The 26,049-nt window shown below is 49.9% G+C and overlaps 1 protein-coding gene across 2 annotated transcripts in view; it reads left to right on the top strand.

Moving 5' to 3' along the window:
* Nucleotides 1-25,534, top strand: part of smtnl2 (smoothelin like 2) — a 31,078-nt gene extending 5,544 nt beyond the window's left edge. Inside the window, exons 2-8 of one of the 2 annotated variants that reach the window (XM_033045868.1) lie at nucleotides 13,726-13,816; nucleotides 15,806-15,994; nucleotides 19,114-19,189; nucleotides 21,382-21,552; nucleotides 23,160-23,280; nucleotides 23,835-23,986; nucleotides 25,143-25,534. In XM_033045868.1, coding sequence (XP_032901759.1) covers nucleotides 13,726-13,816; nucleotides 15,806-15,994; nucleotides 19,114-19,189; nucleotides 21,382-21,552; nucleotides 23,160-23,280; nucleotides 23,835-23,986; nucleotides 25,143-25,269 — 927 coding nt within the window. In that variant the 3' untranslated portion in view covers nucleotides 25,270-25,534. The remainder of the gene's footprint in view (nucleotides 1-13,725; nucleotides 13,817-15,805; nucleotides 15,995-19,113; nucleotides 19,190-21,381; nucleotides 21,553-23,159; nucleotides 23,281-23,834; nucleotides 23,987-25,142) is intronic. The other variant, XM_033045870.1, reaches the window with a different exon arrangement.
* The last annotated feature ends 515 nt before the right edge of the window (nucleotides 25,535-26,049 follow it).

The raw sequence follows: 26,049 nt of genomic DNA, 5'->3' as shown, positions 1-26,049 counted from the left end.
GCCCGTACACACACACACACACACACACACACACACACACACACACACACACACACACACACACACACACACCAAATAAATACCCCATCGCCAGCACAGCTGTGAGATCCGTTATTGCAGGAATGTGTTGGGCAGGAAACACCGCTGGCTGTGGATCTCCACATCAGACAACGAAGGAACACCAGGCCACTCTCTGCACCGAATGGGTCCACGTCAGGTGCAAAGTGGCCCTTCTGACCTGTGATACTACACCTGGTCCCACTCCTCACGCCCCTGTATGTTTGGCCTTTCACCCAGGATTCATCTCATATCCTGCGCCCCCTCTCTCTCTCTCTCTCCCCCTCATCCCTTGATCTCTCTCTCCCTTTTCCCTCTCCCGCTCCCTGTCTGAGCCACTCTCTCTCACCCTGTCATTCTCTCTCTGACCCTCTCTCTTGCTGTCTGATCCATTCTCCCTGATGCATAGAAAATAGGCGTAGGAGTAGGCCATTCGGCCCTTCGATCATCCAGAATCAGTGCCCCGTTCCTGCTTTCTCCCCATGTCCCTTGATTCTGTTATCCTAAGAACTAAATCTAACTCCCTCTTGAATATATGCTCTCTCCCATCTCGCTCCCCCTCTGCCTAAATCACTCTCCCTTACCCTCTCTCTCTGTCTTTCTCTCTCTCTCCCCCCCCTCTCTTATCCACTCTCCCTGTCCCTCTGATCCTCTGAAGGTTGTGTGTTCCCCGTCCAGTGCTCAGCAGGAGGATATGACACACTCCGCTCCCCATTCCAGCTCTTTCACCCTCTGTCTGATTCCACTCGATACTCAGCCCCCGTCTGTGAGAAAAAGCAACTCATCTTCAGCCCGAGCTTCATGAACACCAAGTCCTCGTTCATCTCCCCTCGACCTTCGCTGCTTTATTATTTCAAAAGTAAACTTCAATAGTACTTTCTTGTCACATGTACCTAGGTGCAGTGAAATTCCTTTCTTGCATACAGTCAGTAAAAATCTTCAGTCTGAAGAAGTGTCTCGACCCGAAACGTCACCCATTCCTTCTCTCCAGAGTTGCTGCCTGTCCCGCTGAGTTACTCCAGCTGTTTGTGTCTACCTTCAGTAAAAATCTTACTATATATGGGCACACGATCATACTTAAGTACACAAGTGTAGGAATAGTCGATTGGGCTGAGACAGTACATGAGAGTTGCCACGAGTCTGTCATCATTTTGTATGATTTAAGTCCAACGTTGTTAAAAATATAGAGTCTTAAATTTATTACAATAAAATAAAGCTCTTCCAACATTCCCTGTGCCTGTACGTTCAGTAGTGTTATATTCATTAGTGTTCACTCTTATCTTTACACTCATGTGGCCCCTGGAGTGATATCCCTTCCCTTGTTTGAGGGCTGTCCCCACCCGACTCTGCCTCGCAATCTTAATAATAATAATAATAATGTCTTTATTTATATAGCACATTTTTAGTCAACTTGCATTGACCCCAAAGTGCTTCACACAATTACTTCCATACAGACAGGCAAAGGTGGGTGAAGTGTCTTGCCCAAGGACACACACAGGCAAAGGTGGGTGAAGTGTCTTGCCCAAGGACACAACGACAGTATGCACTCCAAGCGGGATTCGAACCAGCTACCTTCCGGTTGCCAGCCGAACACTTAGCCCATTGTGCCATCTGTCGTACCTATGTATGATTTAAGTCCAACGAATCTTCAGCAGGGGAAGGTCCCTAGTCTTGTCCCCCCCCCCCCCCACCACAGAGCTTTGGCGTTGGCTGCACTAAGCTCCCTCAGCACGTACTCCTGCAGCCTGGAATAGGCCAGGCATAGTCATACAGTGTGGAAACAGGCCCTTTGGCCCAACCTGCCCACAACACCAACATGTCCCATCTACACTAGTTCCTCCTGCCTGCGTTTGGCCCATATCCCTCTAAACCTGTCCTATCCATGTACTTGTCTAATTGTTTCTTAAACATTGCAATAGTCCCTGCCTCATCTACCTCCTCCGGCAGCTCGTTCCATACACTCTTTGTGAAAAAGTTATTCGTCCAATTCCTATTAATTCGGCAACATTCCCTGCCGGATAACTCGCTCTACTGGGAGACCAAAGTGTCTGGCAAATCAAAGAGCATCTTTCACCAAGTTGAGGCCTTCCAGCGGCACTTGATGTCCATCTCTAAGTGTGTTCCCGGGAGCAGCCTGTAAATCAGAGAGACTTCAGTTACACAGGTGCTTGGGATGGACCCTCGCATCCTTCTCCACACCCTTATCGCTGAGGTGGACAACCATCTCCTCTCCATTGCAGCCGTCCCGAGGGCAGCGTGCATCAGCAATTAGACTCAGACAGTGCAGGGTGGGTCTGACTGGGAGAGCCTCTCTCACTGCTAGCCTAGCCTCGTCTTGGTGCTTGTTGGTGAGTTCTGGCGATGAGACATTTCGCCAGACGAGCTGCTGCAGTCTGCACGGGAAACCACAGTGCAGGATCCATCTAGTCCTTGTCCTGCAGAATGTTCCGTGGTGATCACATTGTTAACACATAGAATGGCAGTGCTGGCTCGAAGGGCCAAATGGCCTACCCCTGCACCTATTGTCTATTGATCACCGTGGTCAAAGGTGTAGGTCAAGCATCACTTTTCCATGAAGGACCGGTGGTGCGGGCGGCAATGCCCAGCTGACTGGCACATTGAGTGGTAGTGGTGCCAGGCCCATCCTTCACTGGTTATTCAGGGTGGGGGTCACTGTGTGACCGTACAGAGCCACTGGTTATTCAGGGTGGGCGGGTCACTGTGTGACTGTACAGAGTCACTGGTTATTCAGGGTGGGGGTCACTGTGTGACCGTACAGAGCCAATGGTTATTCAGGGTGGGCGGGTCACTGTGTGACCGTACAGAGTCACTGGTTATTCAGGGTGGGGGTCACTGTGTGACCGTACAGAGTCACTGGTTATTCAGGGTGGGGGTCACTGTGTGACCGTACAGAGTCACTGGTTATTCAGGGTGGGGGTCACTGTGTGACTGTACAGAGTCACTGGTTTATTCAGGGTGGGGGTCACTCCCCGTGTAACTCTGTTTACTCCGGCTGAGAAAGGAAAGAAAACAATTTAGTTGTCATTCGCAGCAAACTTGGGGCAGGGAATGGGGAGGAGAAAGGGACATCTCAGACAGGGTTGGATGGGAGGTAAGTTGCCATTGTCAGTGGGAGAGATTAGAGGGTGAGAAGACAGACGAAGAAGTGTTTGCAAACACCAGGCGTGAGGGACATCTCCAGCGGGCCGGCTCCACTCATGGTGCGAGGAAAAACACAGCAGGGACAGATGGATGGTTTCCAGCTGCTGTTTGTTCAGGGTAAGGGCCACTTGTGATGCAACTTTGCAGAGTCACTGTTTACTTAGGGTGAGGGTCAGTCCCAGTCACACTTCTGAGTGTTTCCAGACTTTCCTTTCTTATTTTAGATTTCAAGCATTGTTTTAATTTACACTTTCTATCTGGCAATATGGAGTTACTGTTTAAGAAGGAACTGCAGATGCGGAAAAATCGAAGGTACACATAAATTGCTGGAGAAACTCAGCGGGTGCAGCAGCATCTATGGAACGAAGGAAATAGGTAACATTTTGGGCCGAAACGTTACCTATTTCCTTCGCTCCATAGATGCTGCTGCACCCGCTGAGTTTCTCCAGCATTTCTGTGTACCTTGGAGTTACTGTTTATTCAGGTTGAGGGGCCCTGTGTGGCTGTAACTGGACAGTGTCGCTGTTCATTCAGCAGGTCAGAGTTGTGACAGAAATCTATCTCATTATAATTGTCATTTATATTTGGAATCAAATTCCTGATTTTGAAGCAGGTCTCTTGATATGGTCTAAGAAGGAACTGCAGATGCTGGAAAATCGAAGGTAGACAAAAGTGCTGGAGGAACTCAGCGGGTGCAGCAGCATCTATGGAGCGAAGGAAATAGGCAACGTTTCGGGCGGAAACCCTTCTCCCCTCTTGATGTGATCTTTGTTCTCTGTTCTTTACATAGACATAGAAACATAGAAAATAGGTGCAGGAGTAGGCCATTCGGCCCTTCGAGCCTGCACCGTCATTCAATATGATCGTGGCTGATCATCCAACTCAGTATCCTGTACCTGCCTTCTCTCCATACCCCCTGATCCCATTAGCCACAAGGGTCACATCTAACTCCCTCTTAAATATAGCCAATGAACTGGCCGCTACTACCTTCTGTGGCAGAGAATTCCACAGATTCACCACTCTGTGTGAATTTTTTTTTCTCATCTCGGTCCTAAAGGACTTCCCCCCTTATCATTAAACTCTGTGGATCCACTTGTAGAGTGCACATGCCTGCTTTGAGTTGCCTATCCGTCTGAATGGTGCACTGTCCTTTAATGGGCTGTCTGGGGAATGGTGAGAGGCAGTGTCATTATTTCTTCGCAAGAGTGGGGAGTGATGGATGGAAGTTGCTACTCTCTCTCCCGCTCAGTGATGAGCTTCACCTCTTGTTCCTGTCCTTCTGCCTGCTTTAGGAGGAAATCCCCTCTTGACAGGGAACAGGCACACTCAGTGAAAAACAAAGTGCCGGGGGGAGACACAAGAAACTGCAGACTCTGAAATCTTAAGCATAACACGAACTGCTGGGGGACTCAGCGCGTCGGGCAGCGACTGTGGAGGGAATGGACAGGTGGGGATCCTTCTCCAAACTGATAGGAGCGCGGGGGAGAAAGTTGGATTAGATAGGCAGGGGTGGGACAAGGCTTGGCAAGTGATGGGTGGATACAGTTGAGGGGCTTTGCTTGGCAGATGGGTGAAGATAGTGACAAAGGCTAGAGGAGAAATGGAGACAAATGGAATGGAGGAGCTCAGCAGGCCAGGCCAGAATTAAAGGACGTTCTTTTGGGAAACAGATAAGGAGAAATTTCTTCAGTCAGAGGGTGGTGAATCTGTGGAATTCTTTGCCACTGAAGGCTGTGGAGGCCAAGTCAGTGGATAGTTTTAAGGCAGAGATAGATGTTTGATTAGTACGGGTGTCAGAGGTTATGGGGTGAAGGCAGGAGAATGGGGTTAGGAAGGAGAGATAGATCAGCCATGATGGAATGGCAGAGTAGACTTGATGGGCTGAATGGCCTAATTCTACTCCTATCTCTTATGGTCTTATGAAGGGAAGGGAATTGGAGGGACATCATTTCGGATCGGGCTCCTTCTCCAGCACTTTGTTTTTTGATGAAGATTCCAGCATCTGCTGCTCTTGTGTCAACCAGACAGGCTGAGTAGCTCAGTGACTCTGTGCCTCCGGTCCACTGAACCTCAGGTCTGGGGCTCGCGAAGTTCGAGTTGGGTGGGATAGACCACGTTCCAGCTGCCCCCTCCCCAATACCTGGGGTGATTTCATCACCGAGTTTGTCCAACATCTCCACATAGCTAATACCCACTAATCCAGGCAACATTCCGGTAAACACCTTCTGATTGAATTGAATTGAATTGATTGAATTGATTGAATTGAATTGAATACCTTTATTGTCATCTGCACCCTCTACAAAGCCTCCACATCCTTCCTGCAATGAGGGGGACCAGAAGTGCACACAATTACACCAAATGCGGCCAAGCCAAAGTGTTATAAAATGGACAACTTCCCCAATGCCTGAATGGCAGCGAATCTACCAGACACACCACTTCACCGAAGACATACACAAAAAGCTGGAGTAACTCAGCGGGACAGGCAGCATCTCTGGAGGGAAGGAATGGGCGATGTTTCGGGTCGAGTCGGGTCTGAAGAAGGGCCTATCTTCGGTTTAAACCAACATCTGCAGTTCCTTGATAGACACAAAATGCTGGTGTAACTCAACGGGTGAGGCAGCATCTATGGAGAGATGGAATGGGTGACGTTTCGGGTCAAGGGGTCTCGACCCGAAATGTCACCCATACCTTCCCTCCATGGATGCTGCCTCACCCGCTGAGTTACTCCAGCATTTTGTGTCTACCTTCGATTTTACCAGCATCTGCAGCACTTTCTTACACATCTGGAGTTTCTTCCCACACATCTGCAGTTTCTTCTTGACCGTTCTGTCTACTGGTTTTGCCACTTTCTGGGAGCCGTGGACCTGGAGATGTAACAGCAGGTGTGGAGGTGGCCACTGGGAGGTGACGTGCTTCTTGAGGGAGGGGTAGCCACGGCACTGCGACTGGTCCCGTCAGCATGTCATGGTGAATATAGAGTAAGCCCATTGATGACAACATGGGCCGATCGTAGGCTGTGACCCGGGGAGGACGGACTACGAGACGAGCACCGATGCAAGGAACCTGAGTCAATGGAAAAAGAGTCACGATGCCCAATTAACTGTAATTAAAGCCGAGCAATGCGAGAGGGAACTGGATAGGTTGGTGTGGGGCCACACAGACAGTGTTTATGGTTTCTAGCAGACAGGTTGGAGGCTGTTGGTATTGGGGCAGCATAGCGGCCTGACCCTGAGGGACCCTGACTGCTGATCTGGGCCAATTAGCCTTAGGGTGGCCATCTCGAGTGGCCCAGCTGACGTCAGTGCCTGGGCAACAGCACTCAAGTGGGGATAAGGTTACTTGGCCAGGAGCGATTCGCTGTGGTGACCCTGGTCACAAAGTGCATTCACACAGCCCTGGGCTGTTGGCAGACAGAGGCCGCTGTCAAACTGTGGCAGGAGGTATGGGCTGGTGCTGCACTGCCCTGTCGTGGAGGGGAGGTTTAAGATGCTCAGTCAAAGAGGTGGGGAGAGAGGTGGGGAGACGTGTCAAATTCTTAAGGGGTTCTTAAAGGAAAGTACTGCAGATACTGGTTTACACCGAAGATAGACACAAAATGCTGAAGTCATCAGCATCTCTGGGGAGAAGGAATGCACTCTGCGGTGCATCTGTAGAAATTGGTAAGAGTCATTGGAGGCATTCCTTCCTTTGGCTTCTGAGGAAATGGTAGCATTGTTCGTGGCTGTTGGCAAATTGCAGTGGATCAAGGCCGTCTGGGAGTCTGATGTTAATGTGCGCCATGACCAGCCTCTCAAAGCACTTCATGACGGTGGACTGCACGCTGCTGATTGAGGCATCCACATGTGTATGAAGGAGCTGCAGATGCTGGTTTAAACAGAAGATAGACACAAAAAGCTGGAGCAACTCAGCGGAACAGGCAGCATCTCTGGAGAGAAGGAATGGGTGACTTTTCGGGTCAAGACCCTTCTTCAGACTGGTTAGGGAATAGGGGAAACGAGAGATATAGACGGTGATGTAGAGAGATAAAGAACAATGAATGAAAGATATGCAAAAAAGAAATGATGATAAAGGAAACAGGCCATTGTTAGCTGTTTGTTGGGTGAAAATGAGAAGCTGGTGCAACTTGGGTGGGGGAGGGATAGAGAGAGAGGGGCTTGGGTGGGGGAGGGATAGAGAGAGGGGGGCTTGGGTGGGGGAGGGATAGAGAGAGAGGGGCTTGGGTGGGGGAGGGATAGAGAGAGAGGGGCTTGGGTGGGGGAGGGATAGAGAGAGAGGGGCTTGGGTGGGGGAGGGATAGAGAGAGAGGGGCTTGGGTGGGGGAGGGATAGAGAGAGAGGGGCTTGGGTGGGGGAGGGATAGAGAGAGAGGGGCTTGGGTGGGGGAGGGATAGACAGAGAGGGGCTTGGGTGGGGGGAGGGATAGAGAGAGAGGGGCTTGGGTGGGGGAGGGATAGAGAGAGAGGGGCTTGGGTGGGGGAGGGATAGAGAGAGAGGGCTTGGGTGGGGGAGGGATAGAGAGAGAGGGGCTTGGGTGGGGGAGGGATAGAGAGAGAGGGGCTTGGGTGGGGGAGGGATAGAGAGAGAGGGGCTTGGGTGGGGGAGGGATAGAGAGAGAGGGGCTTGGGTGGGGGAGGGATAGAGGAGAGAGGGGCTTGGGTGGGGAGGGATAGAGAGAGAGGGGCTTGGGTGGGGGAGGGATAGAGAGAGAGGGGCTTGGGTGGGGGAGGGATAGAGAGAGAGGGGGCTTGGGTGGGGGAGGGATAGAGAGAGAGGGGCTTGGGTGGGGGAGGGATAGAGAGAGAGGGGCTTGGGTGGGGGAGGGATAGAGAGAGAGGGGCTTGGGTGGGTGAGGGATAGAGAGAGAGGGGCTTGGGTGGGGGAGGGATAGAGAGAGAGGGGCTTGGGTGGGGGAGGGATAGAGAGAGAGGGGCTTGGGTGGGGGAGGGATAGAGAGAGAGGGGCTTGGGGGGGGGAGGGATAGAGAGAGAGGGGCTTGGGTGGGGGGGGGATAGAGAGAGAGGGGCTTGGGTGGGGGGAGGGATAGAGAGAGAGGGGCTTGGGTGGGGGAGGGATAGAGAGAGAGGGGCTTGGGTGGGGGAGGGATAGAGAGAGAGGGGCTTGGGTGGGGGAGGGATACCCAAGTTGCACCAGCTTCTCGTTTTCACCCAACAAACAGCTAACATTGGCCTGTTTCCTCTATCATCATTACTTTTTTGCATATTCTTTGTTCATTGTTCTTTATCTCTCCACATCACCGGCCGTATCTCACGTTTCCCTTATCCCTAACCAGTCTGAAGAAGAATGTCGACCCGAAACGTCACTCATTAAGACATCCTACTTTGGTTCTGGGTTAGTGCAGGAAAGTGGGGCTGAGACAAAAGATCATTCAATTGGACACAAGGAGCGGAGTGGCCTCCTCTTGCTTTTACACCTGATGTACTTATTGTAAATCATGGCAGCCCTGGCACCCACTAGCTACACCTCGCCAACTTGAAGTGAATGTATTTACCTCAATTCTGTTTTCCATCAGTTATCCGCTCCTCAATCCATTCCAATACATTACGCACAATGCATTGCTTAGAACATAGGACAGTACAGCACAGGAACAGGCCCTTCGGCCCACAATCTCCATGCCGAACACGCAGTACATGACAGTTTATTGAATGGCTTCTGGAAATCCAGATGTATTACACCTACTGGTTCCCCTTGCTCTTCACTTCCTGAAAGAGCCTCATACATTTGTTAAACATTTCCCTTTATAAAAACCATGCTGACTTTGTTTGATATTCATTTTCTGAGTGTCCTGTTATGACTTTATTAATAACAGATTTCAGCAGATGCTAGGCTAATCGGTCAATGGTTGTCTGGGTTCTCGATTTGCAGTGTTGTTTTTGTGGTTTCCCGACCGCTGGGACCACTCTCGAGACTGGGGGATTTAGGAAGGTCACAGCCAGTCCATCCACTATCTCTGCAGCCACTTCCATCACAGGCCACAGGCCACCAGGCCTAGTGGACGTGCCAGCCTCTATCTCATCAGTTCTCCTGCATCTTCCGTCTGGTCCTTCAAGCCCCCCCCCCCCCCCCCCCCCCCCCCCCCCTCCTGCTTTTGCCTCAGGGTTTGATCCTGTCATAGGGGAGCCTTTGTGGAGAGAGATACAAGACAAAGACTGGAGGGCAGAGCTTTAAGGTCAGAAGGGGGTAACTTTGAAGGGGATGTGCAGGGCAAGTTTTACTTTGCACAGAGAGTGGTGGGTGCAGGGAACACGCTGCCAGGGCTGGTCGTGGAGGCAGATAAGATGGTGGTGTTTAAGAGGCATGTACATGAGCACTAGGATGTGCAGGTAATGGAAGGATAGGGAGTTTATCTCGGCATCGTGGTTTGGCACGGATATTGTGGGCCGAAGGGCCTGCTTCTGTGCTGTACTATTTGTTCCCCTGCCTTCTTGTTGCAGTGACTCTATGTCGAGTTCGACAGGGTGTGTGTGTGATGCCAGAGGTCCCACTCCTGGCCTGAGCATGGACATCGGGCTGTTCCAGGCCATCTCCGGTGAGATGAAGGCAAGATGCCCTTCATCTCACCACCTCCCTCCTCCCCCCCACCCCCCCCCCCCCTCCTCCCCCCCCACCCCACCCCCAACACCCGGCAATGGAACAAAAACCGAGGGATTCTGCCGACGTGTTTGCCTCCCCCATGATGGAGTTACCCAATGACCTTTGCCATTTGATCTTTGGACTTTGCCCTATATTTTGGAAGGTCAATGGGAAAGTCTTCTGTCTTCTCTCCTGTTGCCGATCAGTCCTCAGCTCCTTATCCTTTACCTGCAGATTGTGTTGTATTTGATTGATTGTATTAATGTACGTGGTCTTTACTCTGACGAGATAGCATGTAAAAACTTCTCACTATAATTCGGTGCAAGTGACAATAATAAACCAAAGTAAAATTACTCGTGTTCTTATGAACAGGAAAGGAATCTAATGGAAGCTACACAAAAATGCTGGAGAAACTCATGCTGGAAGGAAATAGGCAACGTTTCGGCCCGAAACGTTGCCTATTTCCTTCGCTCCATAGATGCTGCTGCACCTGCTGAGTTTCTCCAGCATTTTTGTGTACCTTTGATTTTCCAGCATCTGCAGTTCCTTCTTAAACATCTAATGGCAGCTGTCAGGTCTTCCCCAGCTTCCATCCCGGTACGCTTCCATTTCCACCACCACCTACTACCCCCAGTCATCCACCTTTCCCGTCTTTCCTACACTCATCCCCCATCACCAAGTCCCCCATTTCCCTTTATCTCCTCTCTCTAGTCCACTTCCAATCATATCCCTCCTCCTCTCCTTTTCCTCTGTAGCCTTTGACACTCTCTCCACCCATCTGCCTACCCCCCCCCCCCCCCTTCACCTGTATCCACCTATCTCTTCTCCCCCCTACTCCACCAGCCTGAAGAAGGGTCCTGACCCAAGACGTGACCTGTCCATTTCCCTGGTTCCCTGAGTTGTGTCTTGCTCAAGATTCAGCCTCTTGTGTCTTCCCCTCGTTTATTTTCAGTGTGTTTTCTTCAGGCAGCTTGTGTGAGGGAGATGCTGCGCGGATCCCCACCCTGGCACTCTGCTCCGCAGTGGAGCTGACCACGGTGCCTTGGTCTCAGTTGTCACCTCACACCCCCTCCCCCCCCCCCCCACCTCTGATTCCACTCTGGAAGGAGCCTCTCCTCCTGGGCCTCTGGCTCCCATTCTATTTAAAGATCTTTGTTTATGCTCCATCTGTCATGGATCAACACTTCACAAGCTCATCCCCCCCACCCCACCCCCCTGTCACACCGCACACTCAGTATCCAAAACTGTCTTGAGTCCAAGCCAAGGCTTGGAGTGTGGTGGGAACGTGTTACAGAGTTGACCCAAACAACCACTTTGAGCGCGGCTCCAAACGCTGGAGTCAGTCAGCGTTTCCCAAAAACCTTGAGCTGCCTGGTTTCTGTGACGGAACAGCTGTGGGATCAAAGGTGAGCGAGTGCAGCTGAGCAAGATCATTGGACTTGAGGGACCGAACAGCTTCCTCCAGCCTCCAGCTCTCCTGGAGATAGCTGTGGAGCCTGGCGCCAGGCGTGGACTCATACAGCACGGGGGGGGGGGGGGGGGGGGGGGGGGGGGGGGGGGGGGGTTCTATGCTGTATGACTCTATCTTGTTGGCTTCAGTTTAAACTGGGATGTGATGTCCGAGATACGGAGGCATGAACTGCACTAATCTTGTGCCTTTCACAACCTCTGGAGTGTTGTAATGAAAGAAACACATATGACACTGGTGTATTGTTGTTGCAATGTTACTGGGAGAATAATGACTAGACCCAGGACCTGAGTTTTTCCTCTCTCCTTTGACATTGAGCATAAGAGCCAGGAAGTCATGTTGCGGCATTATGGTTCAGTCGCATCTGGTGTATTGTGTGCAGTTCTGGTCGCCCCAATACAGGAAGGATGTGGGGACTCTGGGGAGGGTGCAGAGGAGGTTTACCAGAATGCTGCCTCCATTAGAGGGTGTTAGCTACGAGGAGAGGTTGGACAAACTTGGAGTGTTTGGTCTGTGAAGTGTCGGAGTTTGAGGGGTGTCCTGATGGGAAAGTGTATTAAATTATGAAAGGCATAGATTGGGTGGACAGTTAGAACCATTTTTTCCCCAGACTGGTAATGTCAAAGACAGGAGGGCACAGCATCAATGCAAGAGGGGCATAGTTTAAAAATGTGCCGGGCAGTTTTTTTTTACACAGAGGTTGGTGGGTGCCTGGAACGTGTTGCCAGGGGTGGTGGTGGAGGCAGATACAATCGTGGGGTTTAAGAGGCTTTTAGATAGGCACATGGATATGCAGGAAGTGGAGAGATATGGATCAGGTGGAGATTAGTTTAACTTGGCATCATGTTTGGCATGGACAAAGTGGGCCGAAGGGCCTGTTCCAGCACTGTACTGTTCTTTGATATCTGTATGATCGAACCGCATTCACTTTAGAGAGGATATAGAGCTTTGGTTTAAACCTAACAGGTTCAAGGTTATGTGGTTGGGATGTCTAATAGGGCTAGGACATGTACGATACGATAGAACTTTATTTATCCCAGGAGGGAAATTGGTCTCCAACAGTTAAAAAAACCACAACGAGATACGTGAAATTAAAGTGACAAATGGAAGATCCAGGATTGGGGATGTGCAAAGATTGGGGAGGGGGAGTCAACAGAAGGGGGAGGAGAAGAAGAGGGAGCAACAGTGAAGAATCTGATGGCCACAGGATCTCCTGTGACATTCAGTGCTGCATCTTAGTGGAACCAGTCTATTGCTGAAGGTGCTCCTCAGGTTGACCACTGTGTCGTGGCAAGGGTTGAGCTGTATTGCCCAAGATGCTCCGTAGTTTGAGGAGCATCCTCCCCTCCAAGCCAACCTCCCGTCAATCCAACTCCACTCCCAGGAAGGAGCCAGCCTTCCTGATGAGCTTAGCTACATACATAGTAGGGCACCAAAGAATATTGCAGAACAGAGGGAGCTTCAAGTTCCCTTAAAGTGGCAACACAGATAGATAGGGCATTGAAGGAGGCATATGGCATGCTTGCCTTTATCGATCAGCCACACAAAGTATTGTGTACAGTTCTGGTCACCACACCCCTGGAAGGATGTAGTTACCATGGAGATTGTGCAGAGGAGATTCACCAGGCTGTTGCCTGGAGAGGAGGACTTTAGTTGTGGGGAGATTACACAAAAATGCTGGAGAAACTCAGCGGGTGCAGCAGCATCTATGGAGCGAAGGAAATAGGCAATGTTTCGGGCCCAAACCCTTCTTCAGACTTTAGTGGTGGGGAGAGAATGGATTGGCCGGGCTTGCTCTCCTTTAACTTATCATCATGTTTGGCACAGACATTGTGGGCCGAAGGGCCTGTTCCTGTAGCAGACAGTTCTATGTAGTGGGACAGACTCTGAACACACGTACCACCAGATTTAGCAGACATTCGTCTCATAAGCCTGGTTGTGGTCCCCATCTTCCAACCAACTTCACTGAAGACCTTGGACTTTTTCTCTGTAACTGTAACATTCTATTCTGAACACCAGTATATTTCTCCTTGCACTAACATTGATTGCACTCACATATGGTATGATTTGATTAGATAGCATGCAAACTAAGGTTTTTCACTGTATTTTGCTCCACGTTACAATATTGAATCAATACCAATGCTCGTGTTTTCCCCTTGATCCTCTATTTCAGGAGGGACAGTTTTCCCCTCTTGCTGGCTACAGGAAGAGAAGAGATTCTTCCAGGATCAGGTTGAGACCATTCATCGTCTTGGGCCTGTCCCACCGTCCAAGACCATGGCTGACATCTATTTCCAGATTCCCTACTCACATTGACGTTCAGCCACAGAACTGGCACCGATTCTTGGCAGAAATGTGTTACAGAATCGCTCAGCCTCGGCAAGTTAAACGCCCTCAGATCCCTCCCTGAAGTTTAACCGTTCTCCTTTCCCTATCTTGTCTCTCTAGGCTGGAGAACCGACGGCAGAGCTGAACGGGATGGAGAGCGGGAGACAGACACACATCACTGCAGAAGTGACAACCCTCCACTCCGTAAGAGGCAAGGCTGGAGATAACCCTTCCCTTCCACACCGCTCATCACCTCCAGACGTCTTCATTTATTTGAATATTCTGAGGCCTAAAATATTTATTTTCGCCTCAGCCGTCATTAGGAGGAAAGGCTTATGGGCCACACTGGCCAGAATTCAACCAGACCGTGACCTTCACCAGCTCCCCTCTAGCTGGCAGCTGACTGACTCTACTTCCACCCAGAGTCAGCTGCTGGAGTGAGAACAGAATAGTACAGCACAAGAACAGGCCCTTCGGCCCACAATGTCCATGCCTAACATCATGCCAAATTAAACCAATCCCTCCGTATCCATGTGCCTTTCTAAAAGCCTCTTAAAGCCCACTATCATATCTGCCTCCACCACCACCCCTGCCAGCACGTTCCAGACACCCACCACTCTCTGTGTAAAAAAACGTACTCCGCACATATCCTTTAAACTTTGTCTCCCTGACAAAGTCTTTGACTTTCCCCCTCCCACAACGCTCCACGTCCTCGGACTGGTTGGAGGCTCAGCCTAGAACTAGCCACCGCAGGCAACAGAACCAACATGTACCTTCAGGAAGACTCTGAGCTGGAGTAGATTCAGGGACAGTTTCTTCCCAGTTGTTATCAAGCAACTGAACGATCCTCTCATCAGCTGGAGTGCAGTCCTGACCTCAAATCTACCTCGTTGGAGACCTTTGAACTATCTTTAATCAACGTTATCAGGCTTCAATGTTATATCTTGCACTAGATGTTTTACCCATTATCCTTTATCTGTGCACTGCGGACAGCTTGATTGTATAGTGTTTTCTTTGACTGGATCGCAAACAAATGTTTCTCAGTGTACCTTAGTTCACGTGACAATAACAAACTAAACTAAATAGTGGGGAGGTCAGGATGGGAGGAGAGCTGAGATGCAAGGCTGGAGAACCTAGCACAGTGGATCAGATCTCGGCCACCGTTCTGCTTTCCTGCCTCTTGTAACCGTGTCAGCGCCCTTTATGGGCAACTATTTGCATACCTTGGGTACGCAAGCAAAGACTTGTCACGTGTGACACTAAATTATTCAATTCAATTCAATTCTTCCCTAAAATCTTTGACTCCCCTAAAGACACAAAGACTGTCGTGGCTGTGAATATATTTAACACTCTGGCTCCACACACAGTGGGCGGAGAATTCCAAACTTTTACAAAATCTCTCCGCTTCTATAACAACCCTTCCTCAACCTCAACAACTTGACGCCTATCGCTTTAAAGGAAGGGTCCCGACCCGAAATGTCGCCTGTCTATTCCCTCCACGGATGCTGCCTGACCCGCTGAGTTCCTCCAGCATTGTGTTTTTCAGGAGTTGGGGGGTCTGGTGGGAGCGGGCACTCTGGCGGTGACCAACTTCACAAAGTGTCCGGATGCAGAGTCTCGACCTGAAACGTCCAACATCCCTCTGCCTCCATTGATGCTGCCTGACCCACTGACCTCTTCCGGCAGTTCATACATTGCTCCAGATTCCAACATCCACAGTCTCCAGAACCTTCACAAGGTGTTCAACCACCTTTCAGCGCCCCTACACGGACCACACATTTCCTTGCTCCACACCCACTATAAGTTGGGACGATGTTGCTTGGATTGCATCTCCTCTTTCCATTCAACATGAGTTCCAGAGTCAGGAGTGGCTCATTTCAGACAGAGATGAGGAGGGTTTCTTGTTTCTGGGGTACATGAATCTCAGGGATTGTCTGCCTGAGAGAGTGGTGGGGGTAGAGTCACAGGGTATATTGAGGGTGGTGGTTAGAAAACTGTAGGGGTTTTTAGTTGTGGCGACGGAGGATCGAGGCGAAGTGAATCAGCCAGGATCTTAGCAATGGAGCAATCTGCCTTCTTCCTTGTAAGTCTTTCACTGGTGCCGTGACCCTTTCATGAGGGGTGTGTGAACGCAGGCTGGGTGTTTAGTGTGGCACTGTTCATGCTGCAACACAGATCAGTGACATTCCCTTTTCCACAGGGAAGGAGGTGTCAACACTGGAGCACCAGCCGGCAGCAGTGGGCCTAGCTCACCTGCCCATCACCGCGGTAACCAAGTCCGGGGAGAAGTTCGCAGCAGAGGTGTTGGGCGTCGTGTCACCCCGACCAGAAGCGCTCGGCCAGACGGCAGTCAGCAAACCCCAGACAGAGAGCGTCGGCCAGACGGCAGGTGAGCAGTGGTGGGCACGGGGGCGAGAGGTCTTTACCCCGGCCTTTACCTATCCGGCATCTCCCACTGATGGCAGCACAGCCCGTCTGGTGGAGCTGCTGTCCCACTGTGCCATAGACCCGGGTTCAGCTCTCCTGCACTTTGTGTTTGCAACAACATATTCCCACGTGCTGGTCGACAGTCTTGCCCAGAGACAAGTAGGGGATGGTCAATCAATGATAGTTACATCTGCATCCCACAAACACATCAGTGCCGTGTGGAGAGGCACAGTGGTGTGCCTGTCGAGTTGCTGCTTTACAGGGTGCCAGAGACCCGGGTTCGATACTGACTAGGGGTGCACTTCTGTATGAAGTTTGTACATTCTCTCTGTGACTGCGTTTGTTTCCTCTCACGCTCTAAAGACAGACAGGTTTGTATGTTAATTGGCTTCGGTAAAAACTGTAAAATTGTCCCTCGTGTGCAGGATAGTGTTAGTGTGCAGGATAACTGTTGGCGGCGTGGGCATGGTGGGCCAATGCGTGTGCGGACATGGCGTGGTGGACGAGAAGCCGAAGCAAAGAAGTGGAAGCCAAATAACCGAACGGAAATTAAGCCGAAACGCCAAATAAACGAAAGCGTTCGAAGCCGAAACACCAACTAACCGAAAGGGTGGGACGCCTAAATGCAAACTAACCGAAAGGGCGGGACGCCTAAAAGCAAACTCACCGAATGGCCACTCTGCCGAAACGCCAACTAACCGAATGGCCGCTCAACCGAAAAGTCAAATACGGACATGATGTCGCGGGGGGGGAGGGGGGGGGGCGGGACTTGTCAGCATCCATCACGTCTGACTACACTTATGCAGAGCTGCTATGGAGGTTGAGAAGACTGCCACTGACAGCGGTCCATGTGAAAGGACAGCACCTACCAACAATGAAGGCTCTATGAAACCAGCTGCCGCAAGCCCTTCCCACAGGACGGAGTTTTAACTCGGCATTAATAATCAAAAAAGAGTTACATTGATTTAAAAACAAAATGTTACATGTATAAATAGTTCTTACATTCGGGAACTTGGTGAATTAAGTGGTGGGATTATTTCCCTGTCCTAACGGCCTTTGCTTTAGCCGGTGGTCACATCCATTCCATCCCTCCCTCGCAAAGATGTGAGATTTCATTAAGAGGACACAAGGATGAATAGATGCAAGCGGCATGTAAAGCGTCTCTTCCATGCGCGCAACACATGAAGCCGATGAAATGAGACAACTGTCACACCAAAGATAGACACAAAATGCTGGAGTGACTCAGTGGGACAGGCATCATCTCTGGAGAGAAGGAATGGGTGGCATTTCGGGTCGAGACCCTTCAGACATAGTCTTCAGGTCTCAAAAATGGTCTCGACCCGAAATAATCACCCATTCATTCCTTCTCTCCAGAGATGCTGCCTGTCCCACGGAGTTGCTCCAGCTTTTTGTGTCTATCTTTGGTTAAAGCAGTTTAGATTATCTGGTTTTTGTGTGTGGGAGTTTGTGTGCGTTCCGCAAGCAACCAGCCGGTAATAAATAAAACATGCTTCTTGTTATCAAGGGGGGGGGGGGGGGAGTGGGGAGATAAAATTGTTCGTTGTCAGGCACACTTGTCATCGGCCCACCAGGGAATTTGTGTGTCCCCCATGTTTTAAAAGCGATTTACTATGGCTGCCAATGCCCCGAGCTGTCTGTCCCCACGGCCAGGGTGGGAGTGAATCACCCGGTGTGGGTGTCAGGGGGTAAATCACCCCGTGTGTGGGTGGGGGTCCGGGGGTGGGGCGGGGGAATCACCCTGATGTGGGGGTTGGGGTCCGATGGCGGTGCATCGCGGTCAGTGACTCTGGTTGGGCAGAGGGACCAGCCTGTCCCAAACCTCTGTTCCACCCGGCGTTGCCGACACACAGCCCATCACAGTGCGGCCACACAGGGGAGACGAGGCGGAGAGCAGGCGTGGGAGAGTGGGGGCTGTCCCGAGGGATGCGCTCCTTCGGCTGTGTACTTTCAGTTAGTTTGCATTTAGGCGTCCCGCCCTTTCTGTTAGTTGGCTTTTCGGCTTCGTAAGCTTTTGGTTATTTGGCGTTTCGGCTTCGTTTCCGTTTGGTTATTTGGCTTCAACTTCTTTGCTTCGGCCTTTTTCTCGTCCTTCGATGCCACGTCCGGGTACCGGGCCACAGGGCCTATTTCCGCCCAGTATCTCTAAAGTCTAAAGTGAAGTTTAAATGCGCAGAGCTCAGCAGCATGGGCTTCTGTGCAACGTTACTGTGTTACTATATTTATAATCTTTACTTTTATTAGCATCGTTTTATTGTTGACATGTATTCAATAAATAACTTTGTTTTGCTTGGCCATCCAGGCAGATCATACCATACATGAGCACGTCAATGAGAACATCAACTGAGTGTAGAATATGGTGTTCCAACTGCAGCGAAAGTGCAGATAAGAAAAAATTTGTAGGGTTGCAGTTAGATAGATTGGAAGTTTGGGAATACATCCTTAACACACGAGAGGTCCATGCCACAGTCTGATCATAGCTGTAAAGTAACTATACTTGAATCTGGTGATATGTGTTTTTGTATCTTTTGCTCAATGTGAGAGGGCAGAAGAGTGAATGACTGGGGCCTTGACTATAGTGTCATAGAGCATGGAATTCGGCCCAACTTGCCCACACCAACCAACTACACAAGTCCCATCTGCACTGGTCCCACCTGTCTGTTTTCCCCATATCCCTCTAAACCTGCCCTATCCATGTACCTGTCCAAATGCTTCTTAAACATTGTGATAGTACCTGCCTCAACTACCTCCTATTATGTTGGCTGCTTTCTTGAGGTAGCATGGAGTGTAGGTGGAGTCAATAAGGGAGGAGGCTGATTTGGGTGATGGACTGGGCTGCATTCACTATTCTCTGCAATATTGTACTGTCTTAGATGGAGTAGTTGCCAAACCAAGCTGAGTTGCATTGGACATGTTCTTGGGTAAGAAAAGCGGAGGCATTTGCGCCTAACGCAGGAAAACGTGACCTGCTTAGGCATCAAGTCGAGCATAAGTGGTCTGGGCCAAAGGGCCCGACTCTGTGCTTCTCAATACTATGATTCCCTCTCTGTTCTCGTTTTGCAGATAAGAATGCCAACACCAGCAAGACAGCCTCTTCCATCAGTCACTCGGTGTCAAGTGACCTCCGCTCTCCGTCCAGGTAATGACTCTGCGAAACCTCACATCACTAATGTGTCCTGACTTATTATGAAGCAGTCCACTCGGCCCATCAGGTCTGTGCCAGCTCCCAGGAGATCAGTGCCATTAGTCCAACTCTACCACCCAATATCCAGTAGTCCATTCTCATCAACTCCCCTCTGCTTCTTTACGACCTGAAAGGATAATCTCAGCCATCAAGTAACTTACCCGCCCGGTTTTGGGACGTGGAACTAAACTGGACACCTTGGGAGGGGGTGGGGGGGAAGGGTAATCCACATCGTAATGGACAGAACGTAACAACTCCACAGATGGGTTCTGAGATTAGAAATGGTCACAGGTCCCTGAAGCTATGAGGCAATAGCACTACCTGCTGCAGCACTACATCACCCAGTTGGCACTTAGGCCAGTCAGGGTTGCCCAGCTGTCTTCTGGCCAGGATTCACCTACTGTCCACAGACCGTGGATCAGACCTTGGGCCTAGATGAGACCTAGCCTGTCAGAATGATAGAGCAATGGAATTGTGCAGCACAGAGACAGGCCCTTCGGCCTACCTTGTCCATGCCGACCAACTTGGCATTCTGGGCTAGTCCTGTTTACCTGAACGTGGGCCAAAGCCCTCCAAAACCTTCCTATCCATATATCTGTCTAAATGAATTTTAAAAATCGCAATTGCATCCGCTTCTGCAGCTTCCTCTGAAAGCTCATCCCAGACTACCCTCTGTGAAAAGGCCATCCCTAAGGTCCCTCTTATATCTTTCCCCTCTCATCTTAAGCCTCTGCCCTCTAGTCTTAGAATCTTGCACCTTGGGAAAAAAGACTGATAGTCACTTTATCCCTCATGATCTTGTACACCTTGATAAGTCACCCCTCAGCCTCCAATGCTGCAAAGTCCCAGCCTCTCCAACCTTTCCCTATGACTCAAGCCAGCAAGTCCTGGTCACAATCTGGTGAATCTCTTCTGCACCCTTCCACTCAGGTGCAACACTAGAAGAACATTAGGCAGCCCCACTTGCCGAGCCCACCTCCGCTCCTCTCCTCCCTCGGCACCACTTTCCTCCACTAATGTCATATCCGTTGGTTTCCTCAATATCCAAAGATCTTCAGTGAGAGCTGATGATTCTGCAAGGATTGATAAGTAAGTTTGGAGAGGACAGCAAGTTTGCTGCAGTTGTAGACTGTGAGGAAGGCGGGCAAAGTATGCAATGACATGTAGATCAGCTACAGAAACGGGCGGAGAAATGGCAGATGGAGTTTAATCCAAGCAAGTGTGAGGAGCTGCACTGTGGGAGGTCGAATGTGAGGGGAAAATGGAGAGGTAGGCTCCCTAACAGCATTAATGCACAGACTGTGGTCCAAGTCTATAGCTCCCTGAAAGTAGCAACACAAGCAGATAGAGTAGTTAACAATGCCTTCGTTGGTCAGGGCGTTGAGTACAAGAGTCAGGAAGTCATAATGCAGCTTTGGTGAGGCTGGTTTGGAGTATTGCATGAGGTTCTGGTCTCCTCGTTGCAGGAAGGATGTGCAGGCTTTGGAAGGGGTGTCGGAGAGATTTACCAGCATGCTGGCTATTGGCAATAAGAAGTTGCACAAACACAGATAGTTTTCTCTGTCACGACACAAGGCTGAGGGGAGAACTTATAGAAGTATATAAAAGTGTGAGAGGCGGAGGTAGATGAGACAGTCAGACCCGTTACCCCAGGGTGGGAGATGTTAAAAACTAGAAGGCATAGCTTTAAGGTGAAAAGGGAAACGTTTGAAGGAGGTGCAGTGTAAGTTATTTTGCAGACGGTGGTGGTGGTGCCTGGAACACTGTGTCAGGGGTGGTGGTGGAGGGTGGTGGGTGCCTGGAACACATTGCCTGGGGAAGTGGTGGAGGGTGGTGGTGCCTGGAACACATTGCCTGGGGAAGTGGTGGAGGGTGGTGGTGCCTGGAACACATTGCCTGGGGAAGTGGTGGAGGGTTACGATACTGGCATTTAAGAGACTTTGAGACAAGCCCATGGATATGCAGGGAATGGAGGGATATGGATCATGTGCAGGCAGACGAGATTAGTTCAACTTGGCATCATGTTCGGCACAGACAATGTGTTCTCATGCTGTTCCATGTTCTGCGTTTGCCTCCACCCTCTACAGCGGGATTTATCACTGCACTTCCAAGTTTTTAACTTCCGATGTTGATCTCTTTCGCCGCAGTGTCCTTGAACTTTACCCGAGTGCGTCCACCAAATCGCGGTCCCCACCCCCACCTGCGGCCCGCCAGGGGGGGAAGAGGCCCCTGTTGATGCGGTCACAGACGCTGCCGCGGACCTCCGGACCCCAGTCCAGGAAGGCACTCTTCGAGAAGTTCGAACAGGAAGGCAGCAGGTTAGAGACAAGACGAGGCGGGCAGTACATACGGGGGAGCCTGCTGCTTACAATGCATTTACCATCAGAAGAGTTGTTCTAGGGTGGGGGGTGTGTGCGTGTGGGTGAGGGAGGGAGCACCGCGCTGTGGGAGGGGTGGTGAGGGAGGTGTTAAAGTCGCATTACACTGTCGGGTGGGGGAGAGCAATGGGAACACACTAATGCCATTTCTCTTTCAAATCGACGTAAAAATGACTACCACCATCACTCTGAGGAGGGGCAGGAAGGTTGATGTAGACTTTGCAAAATGGGATTAGTGTAAAAAGGATGCCGCTGGTTGATGTAGACTTCCCAGTGCCGCATGTCTTCATAGTAACGTGTCAGAAGAGGAGGAGATGATTCAGTCACCCAAACAATCCAATAAGACCGTGGTCTGTCTGTGGTCTTGGTATCAATTTTACTTTCCTCTCAACCCCTATAGAGTTCAAAACCCTTTCTTATCCAGAGAGTGGTGGGTTCTTGGAACTCTGTGTCAGGGGTGGTGGTGGAGGCAGATACGATAATGATTGGATAGGATAGGTTCTTTATTGTCATTATAACATGTAAACATGTACAACAAAATTAAAAATGGCAACCAGTCAGTGCACCATTCACACATTATCTAAAAGCTAACGATACGTAAAAGAGAATATCTGAAATGAACAACTAAAATAAATAACATGAAAAAAACAAGCATAAACACACAACCATACATTCTTCTGTCGATTGCACAATCCCTTTGGTATGTAGCGCACCTGCGCTCATTTGGTGGCTATATTAAGTGTGGTTATTGCTGTGGGATAAAAACTGTTTTTGAGTCTGTTTGTCCTTGTCCTCATTGATCTGTACCGTCTGCCTGATGGCAACAGTTCAAACAGGGAGTGTCCGGGGTGGGAAATGTCCTTTATAATGTTCTGGGATTTCTTGAGACAGTGGGAACTGTGTAGGTCCTCCAAGGTGAGGAGAGGGCAGCCGACAATCTTCTGGGCGTTGTCAATAGCCCTCTGGAGCGCTTTCCTCTTAGCCGCTGTGCAGCTGGTGTACCACACGCATACACAGTATGTTAGGATGCTCTCTATGGAGCACCGATAAAAAGACAGCAGCAGTCTGAGTGATGTTGTTCTTCCTGAGCACCCTCAGGAAGTGCAGTCTCTGCTGGACCTTTTTCAGCAGTGCAGAGGTGTTCAGAAGAGGCTTTTGCAGTAGATAGGCACATGGATATACAGGGAGTGGAGGGATATGGATCACATGAAGGCCACAGAATAATTTAATTTGGGTTTGTGTTCAGCACAGTCATAGTGGGCCGAAGGGCCTGTTCCTGTGCTGTACTGTTCTTTGTTCTGAACCTGAGAGATAATTGACGGTGAGAAATAAAATTGGGCTCAATTGTGGGCTGTGGTGAAAGAGCAGGAAATGGGACGTTGAGAGTTCCTTTAAAGAGTTAAAAGGCCTTGAGCAAAGCTAGCTCTTGTCACTGGGTGTTTCAGGAGGGATAACTCAGTTAGAAATCCACATACTGCCAGCTGCACCGTGAATAGTACCCGACACAGTTGGCGGCTCAGTTCTCATCGCCTCCTCCCTTTACCCAGGGGTAAAATCGGAGAGTCAAAGGGGAAGCTCCAGAGATCACAAAGTTTTGCCGTTGCAAGTGCGAGCAGCATCAAACAGATCCTTCTGGAGTGGTGTCGCTCCAAGACAATCGGATACAAGGTAAGCAAAAGGGTTAATGCCAACCAACGTGAGGGGACAGGTGATGCTAGGACCACGGTTCACTGCGCCACCTCTGTTCTATGTATAAAGGGGATCTAAGGATTACATTTTCACACCATGAGTCGGTGTCGGAATGAGTTGACAGGGGAGAAAGTGGAGGCAGATAAAGGAACGACAAAAAGGCAGCTAGACGGAGACATGAATACGTTGGGAACAGAGGGATATGCAGGCCAGTGGGATTAGTACAGATTGGCATGATGGTCAGAACTGACGTGGTGGGCCTAATTAGATGCTGTACAATTCTGTGTGTGATGGGACTGTGGAAGGGAACTTTATTCTCGATCTAATCCATGCCATTCCAGCCCTGAGGCTCAGTGACTGGACGGTGTGGAGGGAACCTAGCCTGTGTCTGGCCCATGCTACCCCGCTGATGGAAGAATGTAATGAATGTATCCAACCCTTGCTTGGACCCAGTACCTGAAATGGATGCTATCATTTATCACTGAGCCTCGGTAATCAGAGAGGGATTGTAAACGTCTAACATTTGCTTGCAGCTGATTGATATCCAGAACTTCTCCTCGAGTTGGAGCAATGGAATGGCATTCTGTGCTCTCATCCACTCCTTCTTCCCAGAATCATTCGACTACAATGAGCTGAGCCCCAGTAACCGCAAGCACAACTTCGAGCTGGCATTCGGCATGGCTGAGTGAGTACTGGCCCTGAATAGACAAGGCTCATCCACCACCGGCACAGACAGGGGGCCAGGGCTGGGGTTGGGTTTCAGAACAATCAGATCCACCATGGGCCAGAGTCTCCAGTATCTACCCGGGGTAAGACTTGAGATGTGCACTGCAGTTAAATATCCCACCAGTCCACATTATACTGGTGCCTTTGGGTCCATTACAAGGTGTCTACATTGAAATGAATCATAGCTGTTTAGGTACTGAGTATATGATAGATGGGACTACAATGTGACTGACCTCTTGTTTAACCATTGGCTCCTGTGTTAGAAGACCGTGTGGTGAGGGCAACAAACATCCACACGTTTTTATTTCCCAGCCAACTGTTGCCCAGATTTAAATTCTATTCTGTGCTGGGAATAGGAACAAGGTGCTGTACATCTAGGCTTAGGTTTATTGTAGTCACCTGTACCGAGATGCAGGGAACTACTTTATTTTGCATGCTATCCAGTCAAATCGGATAATACTACATATAAATACAGTTGGGCCAAACATAAGTACAATAGGTAGAGTAAAGGAAAAGATACAAAATGCAGAATGTAGTTCTCAGCATGCTGGTGCAACAGTTCCAGAGATAAAATCCAATGTCCACAATGGGTAGAGGAGAATCGGTCCGTATTTTAGCTTGATGGAAGGACTGTTCAAGAAGCTTGATAACAGGGGGTAGGAAGCTAGATGTGGGAAGTGCTAACCATTGTCCCTTGACTCAGGAGGTCATAGATATGAGCTTAATTCCACGCGATGTGTCTAACACTCCCAGCTCCAGCAAACATGGGAGAGACCATTACTCGGATGACATTAAACACAGTCCCCTCTCCTCCCTCAACCAAACATAACTACAGTTTTGAGGAGAGGAGTGCTTCCTCAATGCCCTGGCTTTAAATATCCTTCAACAATCATCAGCAAACCTGAACATCAAAACCATTGGTATCATATTGCTGTTTGTTGAATAACGTTGACCAACCAATGTTGAATTAACGTTTCCAATGAGAGAACAATGGCCATCGTGGTCCTGCAGTGGTGGTGAAAGGAGGGGAGGGGAGGGGGTAGAGGCGCTGTGGGAGTGAGAGAGCTGTTATGTTTCTGATGTTGTGTGAGAGTATTGTGTTTTTGACGTTGCAGGAAGATGGCACACTGCGACAGGCTAATCGAAGTGGACGACATGATGGTGATGGGGAACAAGCCTGACCCCATGTGTGTCTTCACCTATGTCCAGTCACTGTTCAACCACCTACGGCGCTTTGAGTGAACCCACCCCCTGGCCAGTCTGACGGGCTGGAGGGGGGAGGGGGGAGATGGCTGTGGGGAGCCCAGATGACCCGTGCTCTGGCACAGAGGAGCAGTGGTGGTGCCAGGGGATGAGAGAATCGCGACCGGCATCTCCTGTAGAAGCAGGAACAGAACCAGCCTCATCCAATGCCAACCACACTCCGCTCACCAGCCTGGAGAATCCCGGCCCAATCGTTGTAGTATCTCACTTAAAAAGATCGCAATAAAGATGAATTTTACTTGTATTAACAGGAGAGCTTTTCAATACAAACTCAGCGGCAAACTACATTGTGGTCGATAGTTAATGACAATTGAAGTTGCCCTAAGATTTAGTGAGTGTCTCTCACAATCTGTCCTGAGCTTAATGATCCTGCGGGTCCGGCAGCATCTCTGGAGAAAAGGAATAGGTGACCTTTCGGGTCGAGACCCTTATTCAGACTGAGAGTGAGGGGAAAAGGAAACAAGAGATATAGATGGTGATGTAGAGAGATATGGAACAAATTAATGAAGGATGCAAAAAGGTAATGATGATGAAGGAAACAGGTCATTGTTAGCTGTTTGTACACAAAAATGCTGGAGAAACTCAGCGGGTGCAGCATCATCTATGGAGCGAAGGAGATAGGCAACGTTTCGGGCCGAAACCCTTCTTCAGACTGTTAGCTGTTTGTTAGGTGAGAACGAGTTTCAGCCAAAGAGCCAACAATGACATGCCTTTATCATCATTACTTTATTGCATATCTTTCATTCATTTGTTCTACAT

The sequence above is a fragment of the Amblyraja radiata genome, chromosome 28 (genome assembly GCF_010909765.2).
Source record: "Amblyraja radiata isolate CabotCenter1 chromosome 28, sAmbRad1.1.pri, whole genome shotgun sequence".
Taxonomy (NCBI): domain Eukaryota; kingdom Metazoa; phylum Chordata; class Chondrichthyes; order Rajiformes; family Rajidae; genus Amblyraja; species Amblyraja radiata.
This window is presented reverse-complemented; position numbering and strand designations above follow the sequence as displayed.